We start from the raw sequence: 16,578 nt of genomic DNA, 5'->3' as shown, positions 1-16,578 counted from the left end.
CAGGACTGATAATTCTGCTAGTGCTCCCTTTTTGGAAGGCATGCTCTCTGCAGTTGTGCCACTTCAAACTTTTTTGGTGCTCTTTCTCCAAACTGCACTATAAAATGACAAAAAAAAGCCTTTTCTCTAAAAAGATTTACTGTTTTGCACTTTAATAAATCAGGACATATCAATTTAGACCATGGTGACACAATGAGTTGGAATGACACAACTGAGGGGCAGTTCTGGCAGAGTGGCCAGAAGGGAAACAAATGACTGGAAAGAAGAGGGCATGAAACTGTAAGTTTAAATTTGATACCAAAGGAATAAAAGGGTGGAGGAACAGCCTTACAACTGCTCATCCTAGTTTCCTGTGAGATAACAACTTTATATAAATAGTTACGTTGGAGGTTAGGTAAATACTCAAGGACTGTAGCTTGTCATTCACTCTCTGTGTGAAGCTGCTGGACATGACACAACTTCTATTCATAATGAAGCAGTTAAATGCTCATGTGTCTAATAGGTACAATAGTAGAAGCCACCAAATGCCAAAGTAAGAAAAAGAGGTAGGACTTGCAGTCTATGAGGCATTTTTTGACACTGAAATTCAGGCAGTCACCAAGTAGGGTTAGTGGAGGTGAGACATAAATAGTGCTAAGCAGACAGGGGAAAGAAGCAGGAAAGGAAAGCAAAGAAGCAGGAAAGGAAAGGAAAGGACGAAAGGGAAAAAGAAAAGGGAAAAAGAAAAGGGAAAAAGAAAAGGGAAAAAGAAAAGGGAAAAAGAAAAGGGAAAAAGAAAAGGGAAAAAGAAAAGGGAAAAAGAAAAGGGAAAAAGAAAAGGGAAAAAGAAAAGGGAAAAAGAAAAGGGAAAAAGAAAAGGGAAAAGAGAGAAGAAAAGAGAAAAGAGAAAAGAGAAAAGAAAAGAGAAAAGAAAAGAGAAGAGAAAAGAAAAGAGAAAAGAAAAGAGAAAAGGGAAGAGAAAAGGGAAGAGAAAAGGGAAGAGAAAAGGGAAGAGAAAAGGGAAGAGAAAAGGGAAGAGAAAAGGGAAGAGAAAAGGGAAGAGAAAAAAGAAAAGAAAAGAAAAGAAAAGAGCTGGTAGAGTAGACCTAAGAAAAAGCGAGAGATTCTAGGTATTGTAAAATCTCGAAAGAAGCTTGGAATGGAGAACAAAGAAACTGTCCCAGTAAATAAACAGGGTTGCAACAAAGAAACACTGCCTCTGAAAAACGGTATTTCCTCCTAGTGGAAACAAACACGAAATCTTAGCTAAGCATTCAGATGCTGGTCTGAAAGAGGGCACTAGAGTTCCAAAGGGTTTCCATCATCTACCGCATTCTCCCAAATCGCAGTGAACTGTTGTTGCAGAGGGAGTGACCAGGAGGTGGCAGTCTTGGATATAGCAAAACAAGTCACGAACCTGCAAACAAGTACGGACTTGTGTAGCTTGTACGCTCTTGATGCCTGTTGGCACTATTGGATTCACATGTTCATTTCTGTGAGCTACTCAAATTGACACGAAGGTTTTATTGGGACTTCTGGTCCATTACACTCAGAGAAAAATAGGCTGGTTTAAGAATATTGAATTAAATAAAAATAATCAACCACTTCAGAAGACCAAAAGGACACATGCTAGCAGGTTCTTGAAGATGTAGACAGCTTCTGAAATAAGGAAATATTTCTTTTTGCACGTCCATAGTGAACATAATAATCAGTCATAAGTTTAAAGTGTAGCAAGAAAACATTTTCTAACATAAGGATAGCAAATCACCAGAAGAGGCTTCCCAGGGTGACTGTGGGATCTTCAAGACTGAGAGGTCTTTGTAATTTCACATATGAAATTTTTAAACATATGGCAAGGTAAACACAGGTGTAGTTGATTCTGCCATAGAACAAAGGTCTGGAGTAAACTAACATCTGGTGATTGCTTATCTTTTTCTATGACAGTATCTGAAAAATCCATTAAGTTTAAACAGGGGTTTGAAAAATAAAAAGCATTCAGAGGTGATATACTATATCTTTGACCACTTGAACCTGAGAAAGTACAAATGTGTGGCAGAACTAAAACAATATTCTGGGACGTGGACCAAAAAGAATTGCAACTTTTTCTTCTTTAAAGATATTCTGTGAATTTTCTGCCACAAAACCCATTAGGACTCTATCAAATATTTAGTAGCTTATTCATGAGATGAGGCTATCTAACAACTTATCTATCTTACTAAATGTAATTGAACAACCAAAAGAAAGACAACAGGTATTAAAAAAAGTCCCACCCCTAAAATGGACAGATTTTGTTGTGAAGTTATGAAGACATCGTATACTCTAAATTAGAAATTAATCCTGTTACTGTCCCTCCACTTCAGTTTAATCACAGCCCATCCTGCTCATCTGTGCAAGGAAGCAACTAACATCAGTATCAGAGAAAAAAGGAGTATCAAGCAGAGTCTGGAGGAAACCACCTACAGAGTTACCATGTCTTCAGCCTTACTGATAAAATGAAAGTTGCCACAGAAATCCTGAGGAAACAGGTTTACTTATTGTCATGCTATAATTTAATAGACAGTGAGGAAAAAAAAAATCAACTTAAGCTTTTAAGAGTTTTCCCTGTTACTCATCACAAAAAACTTACTAGTCTGTATGTATCTCAAGACAATGCGTACACTAAACTTTGTAAACACAGAGAAATATCAGGATTTTATTGGGAATTTATGGATCTTCATACTTATTCCCCAATTATTTGAATGTCCTCTAATGGAAATGAAAATGCTTTTTGATTGTATTACCTTCACTGGCATTTGGGTTTTCATTCACTTTAATTTGTTTAGAAACTGCTCAAATTTTCCATGTCATACCACTCAAGGTTTGCTTACACTGAAGTTTTTTGCCCATTTTGTAAGCTATTTCAGCTGCTTGTTGCACAGTAAGAAGTGCTCTAGTAATTAACTGAACAGTGCATTTTGGTTCTAATTTACACAGAATCAGCACTTGCCCCAGTTGGGGGTGCATGCTTAAAGGAATAATCCTTGTGAGGAACCCAACAGACCAAGATGTCAAAAAGAAATATTTAAGTATCTATTGTTTGTAGTCTTTATCTTGTTTGCCCCTTTTGGGAGGAAAGTTTCCTTAACAATAGGAACAGATGGTGACTGAGTATTTTGCTTGTCTTCAGTCACAGTGGCCTATAAGGAATGCTAAGGTCTATGCCACACCAAACAGACAGCAAAACCAGAGGCATGGAATTGGGACTCACAGCCCCAAACTGCCGAGAAGCAGAGTAAATAATCTCACATTGTGCTTCATGCTACAGTGTTTAGACCACTTCCAATATCTGAGTTTGCTCATGCACCTCTGCAATGTCAACATACAGTCACAACAGCCTCATTTGAGTCAATAAATAAACATTGATTATTTCCTTTTTCACACCAGTTCAGCAAAACTGGCAAATGTATTAGGCTGACATCCTGCATCTATGCTGGAGATCCATTCCACGCTCATTCATCTACAATGTCAGTATCTGCTCCAGAGAACCGTTCCAACCCTGCATTTCAACCATGCGGACAAGTGTGTAAGAGCAATAATCAAGTGCTTCATGCACATTAATGCCTTCATATGCTTTGCATAGGCATCTTGGCAAGCAACACTTGCCCTGCTTATGGCTGCTTTCCTGCTTATACTAAAACAAACAAACCAACCAACCCCAAATAACAAACAGATGTATCAAATAGCAGTGGAAAGAAAAACTATTAATAGTAACATTATTTTTATTGCATTTCCCTGTAATCCCGCTAATGTTCTTCTCAAGATGGGAAAGTCCTTGATGAGTAAATACAAAATAATCCTGTTCTATAAGATTCTGTATTTCTCTTGCATGTGTCACTTACTCTGATTAGGGCAAAATTACACTACCCAATGGAGACATCTGTAACTCTGCTACCTGTAGGAGCTGCCTTTGACAACCCTGGGATCACCTGGGAGCAGCCTCAATCCTGCATAGGTTGAATAACTTTAACATCTATAGACATATTCAATAGTTGGAGAAGAAAAGCATCTTCCTGGGCTTGTCCCTGTTGTGGTGGGTGAAATTTTCTCACAAAGATAAAAGCACCTTTTTTAGGTTTAACATGCCTTCATAATTCTTGCGTACCCAAAATTTAAGATTTGTTGTTTATTTGGAGCTGTAACTTAAAGTTTGGGATTCCTTTTATCAGTTCCACAGTGTCGCCACATAACATGGCAAAAAATATCAAGGGTCATTTATTATCTGATTTATCACAATTTCAGGTATAATGGAACATAAATAAGAACAGAGTTTGTCCCTATATCGCATTAGATCATTGTAAAGATAAGATGTTTCACAAACATTAATTTCTCTTCTTGACCTCCCTTGTGTAAAAATGTTGGCACTTTATTTTACAGATGAAAAAACTGAGGCAAAAGATTAAGTCAGAAACAGCCCCTCAGTTAGGGCACCTAACTTCAAATGTCTAGGACCTGATTTTTTAAATTAGAAACTTCACATCCACTGTGCAGGTAACTGCTCTTCATGTTGATGGGCTAACTGGTAGCAACAGATGGCATTAGAGCTGCACAGGAAACAATTTCACCAGGTTTCATGGAAAGGTCCTCAATTTGACAAGAGTTTGGACATTTTGTTTGGGATTCATTTGGACCAGAAAAGAGAATTACAACCAATTTCTGTATCTATTAGACTACAAAAGAGTTTGATTTCCTAAAATATTAATACATGAAAATGACGGTGCTAATAAAAGGAGACAGAGTAACTTCTTTTCCTTTTTACTGCCCATTTTAATTCAATTAGCCCCATTCTCTAAACTTCAGATCAGGCAGGAACAAGTTATGAGCAGAGGACTTCTTCAGAAATCCTATGAACAACTAATTATTTTTTTAACCAATATATTAATTTAACTTATATATGACATATCTAAGTTGTCAGTCAGCAGTTCTTCTAAAAAATCTATTGGTTTTTTCAGTAATTGCTGTACTAGAGTTGTAGCCAGGGAAAATGACCCTACAGACATCTCCCTTAACAAGAATAAGCAGGTAAAATATTTTCACAATATGAATAGGCTTGTTCAGCTTGTATATAGATACTATATGCTTACAAAGGCAGATTAATCAAATTTCTCTATGAAAATAAATCACAAAGTTATTTTTCATGTAGACAACATTCAGTATTTGCAGCTTCCTGATCTAATGTATAATTTTATTAGCAAGAAACATGCAAAAATACAAAACATTATTTTAAAGAAATCAGTACTTATAAAGTAATTATTCTTATCATTATTCTTAGAGTTGCTCAATTCATTTTCTAAACCTATTTTATTTTACAGATAATCACATTTTTCTTTTCAAACACTTAAATGAATAACCTTAGACATAATAGAACACTTGGAAAATAATAAGACATACCTTGTTTATCTTTACAAAGTATTCCAGTCCAGCTTCCAAGGGATTAGTGTCACAGTTCATCTGTTAAAAAATATAAATTCACCATCTGTACATGATGGACCATCATAGCTTTTGGGTTGGGAGGGGTTATTTATTCATTCTATGCATCTTTGTATTTACTCCTGAGTCAGTGTCTTTCATGTTGCATATGTGCAACTTCCATATGAATACACTGTAAGCTTCCAATATGTGATTTCAAGAGAATATCTACTATTGTGCCTAATATAAATATGTAAAACATTCATCTAAGTTTTGATATGCAAAGTAAACATGCATTTCAGTAAGAAACAGGATTTTTTGTCAAAGCAGAATGGAACCTGCAGAAGATTGAATAACTGGGGTATACAAATTAATTGCAACACAGCAGAATGTCTTAGCTGGAGAGGAGAACAAAACACAAAGCCAATTTTATTCACTACCTTCCCATTAGTTGTAGGGGGAATGATTTGTTTGGCAGCATTTGAAGAAAGAATGAAAATAATTATCACAGGGCAAACAAAAAGGACCCCTAAATGCCCACCATTTCATCTTCTTGAGATCTTTCATTTCCAAAGGAATTAGGAAAAATTTCAGGTAAGCAGAAATTATACTGGTTTTCCCCAAATTCTCTAAGCATCCTTAGTAGTTCTTTATTGTAAGTGAGCAAGTTCAGCAGAAACAAGCTAACGGGAAATGAAAAGGTTCCAAATACATTATGAAGCAAGAATAATTGGCCTCTCACGACATAGTTATTACAGAAATAAAACATCCTCAGAATCTCTCAGCCAAACCTTTGATTTCAAAACACTAGAGCTCAGCAAAATCCTCATAATTTTGTTATACACAAGAGGGAAAAACATCAGTGAATCAAAATAAGTGTCTCCTTGCCAGCAGTGCAATGGGGTATACTAGTTATTTTTATTTAGAAAACACACTGTTCAAAATTATAGCAGGTTTTCCTGCTCAAGGTAAATTTTCTTTTCATGCTAAATTGAGAAACTGGAACAAATACTATCTGTGCTAACTCTGTCTAGAAGCTGTATAGTCATAATGAAATTTAAAAAAAACCCACCCAAAACCAAAAAAAAAAAACCAACCCAAACCAACCACAAAACCAACCAGAAACAATAAGAACTTATATTTCCTGACCTCTGCCCCCCAGGCTCGGAAACCCTTTTCCAGCCTTAAAGCATTCAAAGCATACGTTCCAAAGTTGTCAATTCCCTCTTTTTGGCCAGCTTCCATGATTGCACTGTAAAGAGCTACAGAATCTTCTTTTCTATGATAGAGCTCCCAGCCCAATTCACCTGTTATACAAACAAGATTAATGGTTTCATCAGCTCAACAATGAAACAATCCTGATAAATACAGTCCTATCCTTGGTAAAAAGTGGAGATCAGTAAGTGTAAGTGTTAATTCACATTCTAGGGTCAATTCTGCTATCATATAGCAAGTCTAATTTCCTGCAAGAACCACCAGAGGATCTATGCCCTAGCTCTTAAGCAGTGGTACTATTATTCTAATTTAAACTGTTAACTGAAATGGGGGGGGGGGGGCAGAAGGGGGCGAATCAGAATAACTGATAAGACAAGGTTATGTAATTAAGCTTCATCTCTCATTGGAACTTCAAGGCATTATAAACAGATGACGACTTGGCAAATGAACAGCAAATGTAACTGAGTGTAAATAAGCATAAAATTAGTGTGTTGTATCATATTTAGTGCAATAGAAAGAGAATATGAATTACAAGGACTTCAGCTGCGTTAGAATGTTCTGAATTCAGTCTATTGCAGTAGAGATGAATGTAAAAAGAAATAAAAAAGTAACCAAGAAAAACAAATACTCAGCAGTACAGCGTTACATTTTTAAGGCACATGACAAACACTAATATACGGTAATCCAAAAACAATTCTTGACGTTGGTTTTGCAGCAAATACCACAGAGGTTATCAGAACTGGCCTTTTGTTCTGTAAAATAAATATTTACACTATAGGGTATTCTAGAGAAAAAGCTCTTGGAAAACTCAGCACAGACCCTGACCATATCACATTTTAAAATCAATGTACTGTGTTTCCTCACACACTTATATATAAAATTTAATGAACCCATTGCTTATGAATACATGATGAGATGTATTTTTCAACATACTTTTAGTTACATTTATTATTTTATTCATTGTCTCTTTCCATAAGAATCTGTTTTCTCTATTGCTTACCTGTGTACGATATCCTAATGGCAGTAACAATAATATCAGAAAGTTTCAGATGTCTAGACTGGAGAAACTTAAACGAACCATCACTCAGATCCTCATTTGTCAACTTCTGGAGAACCTGTCGTGCATACGGACCCGCTACACCAAGTACTCCCATCTCATCTGTCATGTTTTCTATTTCAACTTTGTATCCACCTCTCATTACCTTGTCTTCTATCCATCTGCACATAAAACACAACATTGATTTTTTTTTTAATGAAAAATAACTGATTTACATAAAATCTAAAAAGGAATAATTTTTTGTTAGTGCTTAACTTCCCAGCAACTGCCAGTCCCACACCTTCGCAAAACCAATGAAGTATGTGCCACATTACATAGTCAAATTCATCATTGAGGCTAAACAGTGTTTCCTGATGAGATACTGATATAGGAACACAGGCATCTGAGATTCAACCAGGAAAGGGGAGAATTTAAATGGGTGGAACAGTATTTGCAAGATAAGAGAAAGAAGTGATCTCACAGGACTGAACAAAGATTTGCCTTTGGATACAGACTGTGTTAATAAAAAGTCAACATACAGCAAGAGTAAGCAATAAACACAATGACCATAAGAAATCTCCATATAAATTCCTGTGTCAACAGAAACCAGGTTTCTTTCTTCTTGAATACAGTATTTAAAGTATTGGCAGGAAGTTCAGTTTTGATTTAATCAAAACCATCAGCTGCGTATTGTCTTTCAGGAAGCTCACAAAATAAATGAAATGAATGTATTTTAAAAATCTTATGAAGTACTACTTTGTTAAGCAGTGTTAAAAGATCTCAGGCACAGGGGAGTACCAAACAGGACTGTACAAATTTTGTAGAAGTAAATGCATTAGATCTGGTTCTGCCATTTGGTTCCCGAATGTGACAATGGTCCTACTGATTCCCATGGGACTATAATAAAACAGTACATTATTCATTGCGCATTGGGGTAGCAAATTTCAGTCTTTTATGTGTTGATTCATTTTGAATAACTGATTTGTCAGCAATCTCCAGTAATAAAAAATATTTTTCTTAGTATGTATGTACAGCCACTAATAGCACTAGAAATGTCACTTCCAATGCTCATCTATGAAAAGCATTTTAATGAAGTAATCCTGCAACTGCTTCTACTTCCTTTCTTTCCGTTATTTTGCTTTGTGATGCCAGAGCCCAAACCAGAAGACATTATCACAGTGTCAGGAAGAATGCACTACCCATCTGTATTGGCCAGGTCAGTGCCTCTGGCGTCATCCATGTTTAAAGCCAATTTTCTTCTTTGCGCAAGACAAAACACTAGAAAAGAACAACTGTGCTGTGTTCCATCATGCAATGCCAAACACAAACAGGTTCAACAACAAAACAGGAACTACCTCCATTAAAGTATATTGCATAACTATCAGTAAATTCTCCATCTCTTTACAACAGCAGTAATCCAATATGCAACTGCTTATACTTCAGGATTCAAGTCAACCACGTTTCTAAGAAACCAAAATCAATAAATAAGTTGAATTCTCGTGAACTTAGTGAAAGGTTTGTTGAGTAATAATTAAGAATTTGGCACTTAGTAAAAAGGTTTCTATATTAATGTCACTGTATATCACTATGTACTTACTGTATCAAAAATAAACTAACCTCAGATCATGGAGTTCTGACCCCGAACCAGTTACAAGCATAAATTCTCTAGGATACAGTTGAGAGACTGTTAGCTCAGCATAAACTTTTCCTCTTGGTGTTAACATATGGCTTATATTTGTGGAACCCACCTACAGAGTAAAATTTGCAATTATTAAGAATGCAAAATAAAACTTTTGAATTCTTAAACTTTATGAAATGTATGGAAATATATCTTCACTAGAAAAAAAAAATAATTTATGTTTGTTCTGCTGTGCTGTAATAGGAGTGGACAGATACACAATTGGCCAAACTTAAGCTTTTTGTAAAAAAAAATTGAAATTTTCAAAGATAATGTAAATCAAGACCTTTATAAATATTTAATTGTGTATTAGACAAGGCATTCTTAAGCAACCTTTGATTTAGGAATGCATTTTCAGTGCAAATTCAATCAATTTTAGTTTGTTCTCTGATAATCAGAATAAAAAATTCTACATATGTTATTGACATAAATATTCTTTTTCAATCATGTAAATAAGGCTTTCAGATCCCAAAAGGATAACATATACTTTGCCCCTTACTTTAAGGAAATAAATACCAAGTTGGCTCATGCTTTTGTGGCCCTGATTTATGTATGCTTTTATATTTTATATAGTTGCTGACTATCAATCTACATCTCTGTACCTTTGAATCAGGTTCTGTGTAAAAATGTGATCTCTAGAGGCAAAATTTCAAGTAACAGTTACCTAGCTGTAACCATAAAACATATACATGTTCATATAGATATTATCCATAGAAACAGAAATATGAATGTGCCATAGCTGTTGTGCTGATCTGGTTCCAGAGGCAGAATTTAGTCTCTCTTACTTCATTCTGCTTTCATAAGAACCTTGTCAATCAGTCCAGATTCCAGACAACGAATGGAAAAAGGACAAATATTGCAAGTATTAACATTCTTTTGCAAGGTCATATTACATTAATATAGTTACTGGCATTTTACAGGCACATAGTTGAATTTTCAGGTTCTGATGCTAGTCACAGTCGACCTGGTTGTGATACAAGTATATCTCCAGAAACTTCACAGAATTATTTTATAATGCAGACAAGCATGAATGGTACCAAAAATCAGACAGCTTAAATAACCAACTGTTGTGAATGCTGGGTTTTTAAGTGGATTCATAAGCTTTCTTTTTCCCCTTAGCAACACTGACTGAACTCCATAAAGAGCACTCACTTTGTTGTCATCATTTCTTGTTTAATCTTGCTTTCCCTCTACCACATAAATATATATTCAGCAACTGTTATCCATGCCCCCTAATGACACAGTTACCCCACCTCTACCCCAAGCTAGAAGGAAGACAAACTTTTAATCTATATTGCTATCACAAAATTAATACAGTAAAAAAAAATATGACTACATGGTAATTCAGGTTTTTCTTTCTCCTAAACCAATAGGATACCATTCTTGCATACAGCCTTCCTATTCAGTTGGCTCTGACCTCTGAGAAGTTATTTACCTTCATAACTATAGTCTCAGTGTACTTACTGTTTTCTTATGCTCCCTCCCTCTGGTGTCTGAAGCAGCTAAAACCATCACCTACAGCAAAAACTTAATGAAAGCCTGTGCTGAAATGAGCAAACCCTGTGTCTGTAGCACTTCAGAATGGAACAATCTGCTTGCTGGAGGTGTATCTCTGAAGTTAAAGACACTACATGAGGGTGGTTGACAAAGCAGGAAGATAAAGGGACTCATGGAGCAGTACAATAAACTGAAGACTGAGAATAAGAAATCAGGGGTAGATTGTCACAGTATGCCATTTTTGAAAACAGGATCATATTCTGAGGATCTGTGAGAAGCCACACATGTGGAGAAAGGACAGGTGTGAGCTGAAAGCTGAATATCCTAATTATTTGCAAACCTGCCCGCTCCAGGCAGCCAGCAGTAAAACAGAGTCATTATGAGGGGGTGGAAAACAAGCATGGGTCACATTTGAAAAAACAAACAAACAAACAAAACCAAAACAACAACAGCCCCCCCCCCCCCGCCAAAACCAAATACACACACACACACCCCCACCCAAAAAACAACAAAAAAAACCCCAAACCAAATTAAAAAAATGTTTCCTTGGGCATCCAGGAAGAATACAACATCCAGCTGTGGTCAGGCAAGAGCACCTTCCACTGCTCTGCTCTGCTGCCTGAAGCTGCCACAGTACAGCACAGTTTTAGGCAGGCAGCTGCCAAGCTATTCTACTATTTACTACTGTAAAAGAATTCCAGGTGAGATTCACTTTGATCTCTTTAGACAAAGATTTGAAACACAGGAGGTTCTGCCTGAACATAAGGAAACACTTTTTTTACTGTAGAGGTGGTTAGGCACAGAAACAGGTTGCCCAGAAAGCTGGTGGATTCTCCATCCTTGGAGATACCCAAAAGCCATCTGGACATAGTCCTAGGCAACGAGCTCCAGGTGACCTGCTTGAGCAGGGTGTTGGACAAGATGACCTCCAGAGGTCCCTTCCAACCTCAACCATTCTATGATTCAATGATCTGTGCCAAAAGATACTTCTACTTGGGACTGCTTTAATATAAACTCCACTGTTTGCGCTCTTAACCAAGTGAAAAACATTTCCTGACACAGCAATATCTCCAAAGCATCTGAGTGTTTGGTATCTGAAAGATACGGCAATAATATTATGTTTCATTTTCCATTTCTGAAACAGATCTTGTTTGTCTAAATCCTACATTAATACAGTTATCACTGTCCCATTTACCTTTGGAACAACATTTGCAAATAGATGATCCAGCAGCTTAACAGAATCTGTGCCTTTTACTTTAAACTTGCCAAATGGTGACAGGTCAATCACACCGACTTTTTCCATAACCTGTTTGTACTCACGACCCACAGGGTCAAACCAATTTGTGCGCCGAAAACTGGGTCTGAAACAGAGCATTTACACACATAAAACACAATTTGGAAATTTTGTGCTCTTTTCAGCAAAAGGTAGTCTTCAGTTTCTTCAGTTTAATAATCATTCAAAAGAGATAGACTTTTCTAATTGTAGGTAGCTTACCCAATATTTTCCTTGGTCTAACATAGCTTAATTATTAAAATCCTTTAACAACAGAGAAAGATATGGGTGATATTTTATCAACCATTTTGTATGATAAACTGTGAACTGTTCAAATGTTAGAAGAAGTAGTAGTCTGTTGTGTAAATTTACAGCATACTTTGTTGCTGAATCATTTATTTGAGTTTAAGGTGTCAAAGGCTTTATTTCTGAATAGCAAAGTGTGTCTCTATTCCTTTATGAGCCTCATTTAGATTGGGACTCCAGTATCCCTGTGGAAAACATTTATTTGCTGGATGCAGCCTGATGCAAGCAGGTAACTAGGTGGGCAGGCACTGAGAAGAAAAAAAAAAGAAAGGAGGATTGGACTTCTCCTTTCCTGAGAATTATACGGAGAGGAACGAGCTTTTTGAAATGTTTTGAAATGTCTGCATTATCAGAATGAAATGGATTCTAAACTACGGAAAAAAAAAGAATGGAAGATCTACCTAATAGATACCATTAGACAAAATGAATAATAAATGTATGCTTCTCATTAAATTTAATTCAGCTGGCCCTTGCTATTATGACAATTTGTTTCGGGGCGGGGGGGGAGGGGTGTGGTGTAATCTTTCATTTACTTGTATCCAGTCTCATCTCCAGGTTTGTAGAACCAATGGGGTTGCTCCCATCCTGCATGAAAGCCCATCGAACATTTTGACTTCAGCAAATCATACAGACCACTGGTTCTCTCTGTTGGTCTCCCAGCAAATCTTTCTTCTTTAGGGTAACCAACTAAAGGGGGAAAAAAAAAACCAAACCAAAAACTACAGCATAGTAAGGTCATCACCAAGATAGAACACATGTATATAGACAGAGAAATCTAGAGGCAGGCTTTGCTGGAATCCATTTTCAGGATATAAACATATTTAAAAGAAACCTTCTTACCAATGTTATTAAAACCATAAGATTCTCTTGCTTTGGCTGCTGTATATTCTGTGGTGGTCCACTTTCCATAGCGGTTGGGATCTAATTCTATGAGGTCAAATGGAGGTTCCCCCTCAAGGATCCAGTCACTGAGGTACTTTCCTATGCCACCAGCATGTATAATGCCATACCTTAAAAACAGGAAAAAGTCCTGCAGTGCCAAGTCTTTTTTGTTTTGTTTTGTTTTAAAATCAGTACTAGCATATACTACTAATACAACCCCTGAAGTATTTAAAAATTTTCCCTCTGTTTACTTTGTTTGTTCTATTTTGTCTTGTTTTCCAAGTTTACATACTTTATTGACAGATATTTTTACTGTCCCATTGTCAGCAGCAGAACTCCATTGCTAACGTACAGCAGTTGTGGTGCTTGAGATTACAGCAAGCTCTTTCTTTCTCTAAAGCTCAGAATTTAACAATCTTTTCCAGGGACATTAGAACTCTCTAACAATTAATACTAAAGAAAATTCTCAAACATCTGATATCCATTAAATATACTTTCTAGTCATAGAATACCTCTTCTTTTTCAATCAGGTTTGATTAAACCAGACTCAGATTTGAAAACCAGACTGAAACATTCTAGCAACTACAGTAAGTATTTACATTACAGTGACAAGAGCAACAGCAGCAAAAGTCAGGAGACAACATGACCAAGATAGCTTTAAAGAAGTTAAATACCAGCATAACTTTTTATATTGCTCCACAGAAAATCAGGGAATGTAGAGGGACTGGGGACAAAAATAGAAGACTTGTTTGCAGCAGTGTCAGAATTTGAGAGCTGCCTTTTCTCACCTGATTGACCTTCTCTGTTCTCCACTACAACTACAAAAAGAACTGGTTTCAGAAAGCTTATGCTAACAGAATAAACATGTAGAGATTTTCTGCTACCAATTTGTAGGAAAAGCCTGTCCTGAGGCTTTTATGTGAGTGTCCACATCATATAATGAGTGTGTAAAGGATCAGACTGTAGAGAACTCTTGTTAGAAACCTACATTAAAGGAACCACACTAGACAGCAAAAGTAGATGCTCAAAAAAGTTAGAAAGTGATAGATTTAAGGTTTCCTCACTTAAACATTTTGTACATAATTCTAACTTTCAAAATGCTTAACATCTTGACATCCATAGGGAAAAAGCTGTGTGTGAAATGTGCTCCTGTGAGATACCTGAACTGGACAAGTGGGGACAAGGAACTTTGTCGTACTGCCACATGTGTATGTCGCTACTCAGTCTACTTATGACCAAACAGTACAGTGTAATGCTAAATTACAGGCACCTCAGATTTGACACTGAAATGTTTAATGACAATAATTATTAATACCAAATTATTTTAAACTTTTTTTATTTTAATACCTCTGTGAATTAGTTTGCTATATCTAAAAAAAAAAAAAAAAAGCATCAAAATAGGTTTCTTTCTAGGGAGATGTGAAAATAAATTCTTAATTATTTGTGAAACGCTCCAATGAGCACAACAGAAAAATCCTTGAAGAAATAGTGAGTCTGTCCAAAACCAAGTTTAGATTAGCATGCATCAGTTAAGCCACAGACACTCACACTTAATAGTGAAGCTAAAAGAAACCTGAATTGCTGCTCATCAACTTTGCATTCTGAATACTATGTCCTCAATTAAATAGGCAAGGATCTTATGGAAAAATTAATGATGTGATCATTTAATTCTAATGCATATGCATAAGAAGATTTAATTCAGATTACATAGACAACTTAGTTCTGGCACTTGTAGAATGCCTGACTTCGTACTATTCATTAGATTACTTTGATGTAGTGGGGTTTTATCTGTTATTTATTTATTTAAATAAAACAGAAATCACAGACAGCTGAGTACATGAAGTAATTCTGTCAAATGCACTCCTTTAGGCTGTTCAGCAGAAATCTTCAGACTCTCAGCACAAGCTTCTATTACCACAGCTGATGCAGTAAGGATGAGTGCTTGTAAACTGCTACTCTGCAAGTACTGCAGAAGATTTAGCTGTTGCTGGTGTTAATTTAACTGGGCAACTCTTGGTTATTCATGGGTGTAAGTTTTGTGACCACGGCTACAATGCCTTCAAGAACAGCTCCAGAAGTTCTAGCCAGTTTAAGTCTCTCTACACGTTCATTGCAGCCAAAAGCACCCTGAAACACAGCACGGAGACCACTGCATGACTGGGGGTGGCAACAGACCAAATACAATGAGGCTTTTTAGCTTCAGCTGAAGACTGCTGAGCTGATGGCAGGGCAACCCCAGGAGAAAGACAGCCCAGGAGGCCGCCCTGCGATGTGGAGTTGCTACTCCAGGTACAGGACTGCAGCTGGGCTGAGTGGTCTCTGCATAGCTTTGCAGCACTGCCTCTGCGCAACCAGTTGATTTTGGTGCTCCTAGCTGGGCCTACATTATCAGAGATTTTAAATCGCACAGGGTGCCCAAATCCCTCATTACCTTAGATAATGGGGAACTGACTGTATTAACACATCTACTGCAGTTCTGCTATACGAGAATGAAACACATGCTCTGCAGGGATAGGATATTACAAGTAGCTGTAAAGAGTGGTACAGTTTAAGAATCTCAGTCTTCATATGACGATTTAGAGAAAATTTCCTTAATAAACACAAACTGCCCTCCTCTGTTTTTCTTCTCTCCTTCCAGTCTCTGCCACATTATCTTCCCTATTGCCCCTGTCCTATTCTTGTGTCTTACTTGTTTATGAGTCCTTTCTTCTCATCATTTTTTTACCCATTCCATTCCTTTTTCCTAGGAAATCTGAGTCCCTGCACATCATGCTCCCTTTTCTAGTGTCTTTGTCCCAGGTTTAGTCATTTTTCTATCCCCTTTCTGCAGGAAAACTCCTGTTCAGTCTCTGGCTGTGGAATACTACTGTAGATAGAATGCAGGAATCCTAGTGCAAGATGTAGTAAGTCTCTATTAAAGTGTTTATGAGCTGTAACATTTATAAAAGATTGTGACCAGGCCTCAGCAATAGATTTTGTGAAGAATGACAAAAACACATATCTTTGGGAGAAAGCTCACTTCTGCCAAATGTTAAATTCATTCTCAAAAAACAGGGTGATTACAGATTTTCAAAAGAAAGACTTCACCCTAATAAACTAAACACAGCAAAACAACGTACCTTCCAATAATCTCATTTGTTGGAGTGGTTACACTGCTTTGACTTAAACTTTTCTGATTAAAATTCTAGCCTACTCTTGTTAACATTTTCAAAGCTATAAGTAACTGAAAATGGGAAGTATTGAGCAACCTTAATAATAAACAGTGCT

The 16,578-nt window shown here is 36.6% G+C and overlaps 1 protein-coding gene across 1 annotated transcript in view; it reads right to left on the bottom strand.

The window, feature by feature from the left end:
* DMGDH (dimethylglycine dehydrogenase) overlaps positions 1 to 16,578 on the bottom strand; it is a 46,039-nt gene that overhangs the window by 9,083 nt on the left and 20,378 nt on the right. The window contains exons 8-14 of the mRNA XM_075019528.1: positions 13,270 to 13,439; positions 12,963 to 13,116; positions 12,046 to 12,211; positions 9,293 to 9,423; positions 7,640 to 7,857; positions 6,574 to 6,731; positions 5,407 to 5,466 (exon numbers count right to left, since the gene is read on the bottom strand). Of these exons, the coding sequence (XP_074875629.1) occupies positions 5,407 to 5,466; positions 6,574 to 6,731; positions 7,640 to 7,857; positions 9,293 to 9,423; positions 12,046 to 12,211; positions 12,963 to 13,116; positions 13,270 to 13,439 (1,057 nt within the window). The remainder of the gene's footprint in view (positions 1 to 5,406; positions 5,467 to 6,573; positions 6,732 to 7,639; positions 7,858 to 9,292; positions 9,424 to 12,045; positions 12,212 to 12,962; positions 13,117 to 13,269; positions 13,440 to 16,578) is intronic.

This window comes from Buteo buteo, chromosome Z (genome assembly GCF_964188355.1).
Source record: "Buteo buteo chromosome Z, bButBut1.hap1.1, whole genome shotgun sequence".
Lineage (NCBI taxonomy): Eukaryota > Metazoa > Chordata > Aves > Accipitriformes > Accipitridae > Buteo > Buteo buteo.
The sequence above is the reverse complement of the archived record's forward strand: the minus strand, read 5'-3'. Positions and strand labels throughout refer to the sequence as shown.